This window comes from Chionomys nivalis, chromosome 2 (genome assembly GCF_950005125.1).
Source record: "Chionomys nivalis chromosome 2, mChiNiv1.1, whole genome shotgun sequence".
NCBI lineage: Eukaryota > Metazoa > Chordata > Mammalia > Rodentia > Cricetidae > Chionomys > Chionomys nivalis.
In genome coordinates, this window is record NC_080087.1 from 40,692,258 (window position 1) to 40,698,743 (window position 6,486).

Sequence of the window (6,486 nt, forward strand, 5' to 3'; positions counted from 1 at the left end):
GAAATAAATTTGCTTATAAGCTCCCTAGTAAATGGCAATTTATAACAGGAGCCCCAACGTAGACAAAAGCCACCGTGCAATGTAAATTAAAACTACACACCTGTCAGAACAGCTAAAATTTAAAAATTAAAACAATAAAACCAAATGCTCATTAGAATGAAAATAAAATTACTTTCATACATTGTTAGTGAAAATGTAACAGTATGATCACTCTACCATAGTTCATTTAGTTTGTTTTTCGAAGCTAAACATATACTTGACATTTGACCCATGAATCAAACTTCTAGGCATCCTTTCCAGAAAAAATGAAAACTCATATATATTTAAATATAATGTAATATGTAAATAAAATGTAAATATGTTTACAACTATTCACAAAAATTTTATTTATAATAATCCCCAAATCAGACAAATTAAAATGTTCTTCAATAAGCAGTTATACAAAGTATGGTATATACAGACCATTCAGCAGTAAACATAACAACTTGAACAGATCGTAAGGATATTACACTGAGTGAAAAAAAAAAATATCCCAAGCTTATTCTTGCTTCTATTTACATAATATTCTCAGTGACAAAACTATAGAGCTGAGAACAGTTGGTTAAGGGTGGTGGTCCTGTAGAGAACACAGTAACTGGACCACAAAGACCTCTTTGGTACTGGGGTAGTTCTATACACTGCCTGTAGCAATTCCACGAATCTGCACGCATGATAAAATAGCAGAGAGCTACATAGATACCAATTACCAAATCCTGCTTTTGATATATTACACTATATGTTAGATGTAACCACTGCAGAAACTGGGTGTCTAGTATAGACTATATGTTTATATTAGCTTTGCAACTTTATACACAATCTGTAATTATCTCAGAACAAAATTTAGAAGTAAATATTGAATAATATACAATAAGCTTCCAAATAACTGCTGTGGGAATGTCTTATCTACTAAAGCCCATGATTTGAAGAAAGTAGGTCAGCTGTTCCAGAACTTCTTGTTTGTGGTTTATACAGGGAAACATGTTTGTAAAAACCTTGGCTAATGCTTACAATCTTCTAGCTGAGAAATTTTACTGTTACTATTAGTGAAAAACAAAATTAGACAGAAATGCTTTGTGAATATATCAAAAATAAACATATTTTAAAATGTATCTATATTTTAATGTATACTGTTTTCTCTCAAATTAAATTGACTGCGTAATTCTGGCTAAATCCAAAGACATAAGCTTAAGTCTAAGGAGTATATCTCTTGAAGTTATCAGTACAGTATGATTTCATTTTTGATATACTAAGCACAATAGCAAAGAAAAAAATCGAGAAGTCACTTAAAATGAAAAAAAATCATAATTCCTAAAAGTAAAATTCACGCATTGCTCATATAGTCAGTGTTTTAATAATCCACCATATAAATTGACACATACAAAAATGTCTTAATGATTTGTTACCACTTAAATTAACACATCATATAATTCTTGAACATGCGTTGACTTCTAACCTCTGCTCTTCTTCAGAATTAGCTGTAAGAGAGGAAGTGAAGATACATGTTATACCTATGGGAAATAAGTCACTAGTGAGCTACAGTGTAAGCAGCCTAGATTTCTGGTTCACTTTCCTCAGTGAATAGGAACCATCCATAGATCAGGAAACCTGGAGTGGAGTCACTTTCATTTACTAACCTTGCAAATTACAATGAAAGTATCAAAACTGTTGATTCCAAAACAATGATCTAGGGTATTAAAAATGTTTTTAACTAAAAAAAAAAAAAAAAAAAAAAAAAAAACCCTATAAAGTAGTAATAAAGTAGTATAAATCCATTGCAACATAAAAATCTCACAATTAAGCTGGACTGTGACTGAAAAAGCATGGAATAAAACTGGACTCTCTGAACATGGCGGACAATGAGCAATGAGAGCTGATGAGAGGCCAAGGACAATGGCACGGGGGTGGGGGGTTTGATCCTACTTCATGTTCTGGCTTTGTGGGAGCCTAGCCAGTTTGGATGTTCACCTTCCTAGACCTGGATGGAGGGGGTTGGACCTTGGACTTTCCACAGGGCAGGGAACCCTGACTGTTCTTTGGCCTGGAGAAGGAGGGAGAAAGGAGTGGGGGGAGGGGGAGAGCGGCGTGAGGAGGGGGAGGGAAATGGGAGGCGGGGAGGAGGCGGAAAATTTTTTTTTTCAATTAAAAAAAAAGATGGAATTATATCAGCTAGAGGTCAAGACTGGTCATCTTATACAGAGTAATTTGTTTCATATACAATTTTCAAAACATTAAATGTTGCAGAAAAAGACAAAGGGAAATATTTAGTTGTAAAAATGCTGGGAGGATGAGGCCTAAATTATCTCCAAAAAATATAAATAAAATTAACTGTTTACAGGAATTTAGCTACTACAGTTTAAAAAGAAAAATGGCCTCAGGCCCCATGGGTTGGCTCAGTGTGTACCGACACTAAGTGCTAAATCAGACAACCTGAGTTTGACCCCACAAGATAAAGAGCCAATTGCCAAAAGTTGCCCCGACCTCCACAGGTATGCTGTGACAGGTGCACACATGTACACATACGTACACACAAACACACATGCACATGCACAGATGCATAATAAAGGCAATAAAATAATAGAAAAACAAAAGTCTAAATTTAAAACACTTACATATGCTTTTCATGCTCTTAATTATTGTGATACTTTCAGAAAAATACTTATTTGGACTTGAATAGTTGTGGTGTTTCTCTCTGAAGAGAACTTAAGAGTCCCATAAAACTGTTGTGGCATAGACAATGCCTTGGCTGTCTATCACAAGTAGGTTTGTGACCCAGCCGAGCACTGCTCTGTGCAAAGCAATATTATTAAGAGAACTACAAAATCATGTGCTTCATAAGTTTAGAAAATGCCGAATATGTTCTGTATTTAAATACATTTCCAAAATGCTGTTAAACAAAATTCAACAATCCTCTTTACTGGTACATTTCTCATAGCCTTTTCTAACTTTCTCTAACTACCATTCAGCTCTTCTTGCACAATGTCAGGTTATAGGCATTTCAAAATAAAAATCTTTAAAAAGTATTTGAATCAAAGATGACAGCCATGGTAGTAACCTAAAGGTTAACTTGCTTAAACAGAGAATTCATGCTTTACCTTTGCTGCAGCCAGTACATGATCCTTTTTGATAACTTTAGATTTACTTTCACAGGCATTTGTCCTGGACTCTTCTGCCAATCGATGCACAAAGAGTAAGAAGTTCAAATGAATCTTTAAAAGCAGAGCATATGTATCATTAGATAATACATAAGTTAAATATATATGAACCTGTTTTAACATATATATTATAGACAATACAAGTGATATATCTTTAGGAAATTTATTACTCAGAACTTTCTCATCCACAGCTTCTTCCATATGTGAGGGTGCTACTCACATCAGCTAAAAAGTATCTTTCACAATTTTATTTCTTTTATGATTTACATGAGTTATTAAGTATTCTAAACAATAACCTGACTCAGAAGATTCAGGGCACTGTGCTAAACAAAGAAGACAAAGGCTCCTGACTGTAATGTCCCAGACTACTGGGACAATCACCCCATAAAGCTGCATGGTATGCTGGGAGACACCATCAGAAACGAACAACGCCGGGAACAGCGATAGCATCTCAGTAACTAACTGGTATGGTATTCAGAAAAAAAGAATAAAACATACCGCTTGAAGTGGAAAGAACTATGGATGACGTGAATTACTTTATTGGGTAAGATTATGACGTTAATAGAAAGCAGAAAACAGTAAGCAGAGAAATGGCATCAGTTAACAAAAGACTAAACAGGAACCGTTTAACAAAGGTCACTGAAGACAAAGCTATCACCTGGGAGCAAAGGACCAAAGGAACTTCCCTTTTCCACCACTGCCACGACTTGTGTTCCAACTGTGCTGTTTTCCCCTGACACCTAGAGTGTCCCACCAGAGTCCATAGAACCACGGGTCACTCCAGGGCAGAAAAAAAGGATGGTGGGGAGACACTGGCTATTTGAAAAAGGTCTGCCAAACTCTGGATACTCCTAGTCAGCGATTTCCTTCTGTACTAAGATCCAACAAAAACAAAATAGACAAAAACAGAATAGAAAGTGTATTACGAGGGAAGCCCAGCTCATTTACGCTACTTTAACCAAAAACCAAAGAGCAGTGGGGGAAAAAACAAAACGGCAATTTGCCTTTTCTAGCAGAACATGAGAAAGGAAAAACTAACAGTAGAAACAAGGTCTCTTTTAAAGTTCATGGGCAGCTCCCAGAATATGATATAGAACCAACACTGAGCCTTCTTCACCCTTCAAGTTGGGGGGAGGGGCATATATTTTGGCTCTAGAGACCAAAAATGTAAAAAGTAGACAATTTTATAATAGTGAAGAAAAACAGTATCTGGGGACGCGGCTCGGTGGTTAAGAGCACTGGCTGTTCTTCTGGAGGCTGCTAAGAAGCATCCATAGTAAGGCAGCCCCCAACCACCTGGAATTCAACATCCAAGAGATCTCACGTCTTTTGGCTTCTGCAGGCACCTACATAATATGATCTTCACTCACAAATACTCAAAAATAAAAATGATTTCAAAATAAGTCTTAAAACGAGGATGTCCCTTGGGCTGGAGAGATGGCTCAGTGGTTAAGAGCATTGCCTGCTCTTCCAAAGGGCCTGAGTTCAATTCCCGGCAACCACATGGTGGCTCACAACCATCTGTCATGAGGTCTGGTGCCCTCTTCTGGTCTGTAGACATACACACGGACAGAATATTGTATGCATAATAAATAAATAAATAAATATTTAAAAAAAAAAATGAGGATGTCCCACAGCTTTAAAACCAGCACTGAGAAGCAAAGCCAGGTGGATCCCTGAGTTGAAGGCCAGCCTGGTCTACACATTGAGTTCCAGGCCAGTCAGTGCTACAATGGGAAGTTCTGTCTCAAGGAAAAGAAAACAGAAACCCTGGAAGAAGTCAATAGCTGGGAAGATGGGAAAATAACTCCATTTCTGCACCTTCATCTGGAAAAGAGGCATGCCTTTTCAGAACAGAGGGCAAAGCAGTGTTCCGGTGATTCAACCTGGGGACATAATGTTCCCACACAGAATCTATGTCGAGGCAGAAACAGACAGTTGTTTGACTGGGACCAATTACTGGAAAGCATTTTGTTTCGGGCAAGTATGAGTTTGACAAACAACAGTCTTGAGAGGTTAAAAACTTTAAGAGTGCTCTATCATCTGTATAGGAAAATGAATCCAGCCGCTACACGATCACTTTTGAAGGAAGACCTTTAGTAAGGGACCTAGTGCAGCACCGACAGTATATTGTATTGGGTACCATCATATAGGAGCTAGGGGAGGCAGGAGGCCAAATCTGTCTTTAGACGATTCACCTGAGATATATAAGAGGTAGGTAGGTAGGTAGGTAGGTAGGTAGGTAAATAGATAGATAGATAGATAGGGATATATACATATAGACACATACATGATAGACAGATAGATAGATGATACATACATACAAACATACATACATACTATATATATATATATATATATATATATATATATATATATATATATATATATATATATTACACATGTTAATCACGATGCCAGAGAGTTCTGATTGAAGCGCTATTCCTGGAAACAATAAGAGGCAGGGCTTCCGCTGAAGGGTCAGTGTCCTGGTTGACAGTCTTCCCCTTAAAAAGTCCCGGGTCTTCCGCCGTCCAGTCCCCCCGACCCCCGCACCACCCATCCCACTCCCCCACTCCACCCCTCCGGTTCCGGGGCGCCGCCCGCCCTAGCTACCGGGCCCAAAGAGACGCAGGCCGTGCCTGTCCCTGGCGTGTCCCTGGCGTGTCGCGGGCCTGGCAAGGAGCGCCACTCACCAGGAGGTCGCAGCCGGTCTCCAGACGAAGGTACGGCTTCTTCTGCTTGAAGGTGCGCCTGAGGAAGGCGCGGGGCGCCTTGCGCTTGATCCGCTGTGAGACGGTGGTAGAGAGCGCCATCTCCGCGGCTGGTCGCGCTCGCTTGCCGCAGTCCGGTCTCCCGCGGCGGACGGACGGCTCAGCGGCCGAGGGACTGCGGGGACGACCTCACCCAGGAGAACACAGCGACTTTCCTCCCAGACCCCAGGACCGGCCCTCGGTTTGAATCTGCCGCCAGGCAGCGCGTTGGCGCACGGCAGTGACGTCACCAGCAAGCCACACCCACGCCGCCGGAAGCGCGGGTTGTGGGGGGCGGGAAATCCCGGGCAAAGGCTGTGTCCCGCGTGCCCACTACTTAGAGGGCTCGGGCACGCTTTGCCATCTTGCTGTTACAGTTCTCCGTGGAGCTCTGCTCCCACGCTTGGTTTCATAGAAAAGATGGGAAATTGTGACGTTAGTTGATATGCCCAACAGGAGCTCCATGTGCTCTCCAAGCTCGCAATTTAGCAACTGGATTCCAAAGGACTAGAAAGTAAATGAAAGAAACCTGTGTCTTATCA

General features: G+C 40.2%; 1 protein-coding gene across 2 annotated transcripts; it reads right to left on the reverse strand.

Moving 5' to 3' along the window:
- Positions 1-367: 367 nt before the first annotated feature.
- Cenpw (centromere protein W) lies at positions 368-6,231 on the reverse strand. 2 transcript variants are annotated; one of them, XM_057762552.1, is made up of 3 exons: positions 5,888-6,231; positions 3,132-3,245; positions 368-1,514 (listed from the first exon to the last, which is right to left on the reverse strand). In XM_057762552.1, the coding sequence occupies exons 1-3, from the start codon at positions 6,005-6,007 to the stop codon at positions 1,488-1,490; spliced, it is 261 nt and encodes an 86-aa protein (XP_057618535.1). In that variant the 5' UTR covers positions 6,008-6,231; the 3' UTR covers positions 368-1,487. The 2 variants fall into 2 exon arrangements, with proteins under 2 accessions (XP_057618535.1, XP_057618536.1); XM_057762553.1 differs by lacking the exon at positions 368-1,514 and having other exon boundaries at positions 3,128-3,205.
- Between the last annotated feature and the right edge of the window lie 255 nt (positions 6,232-6,486).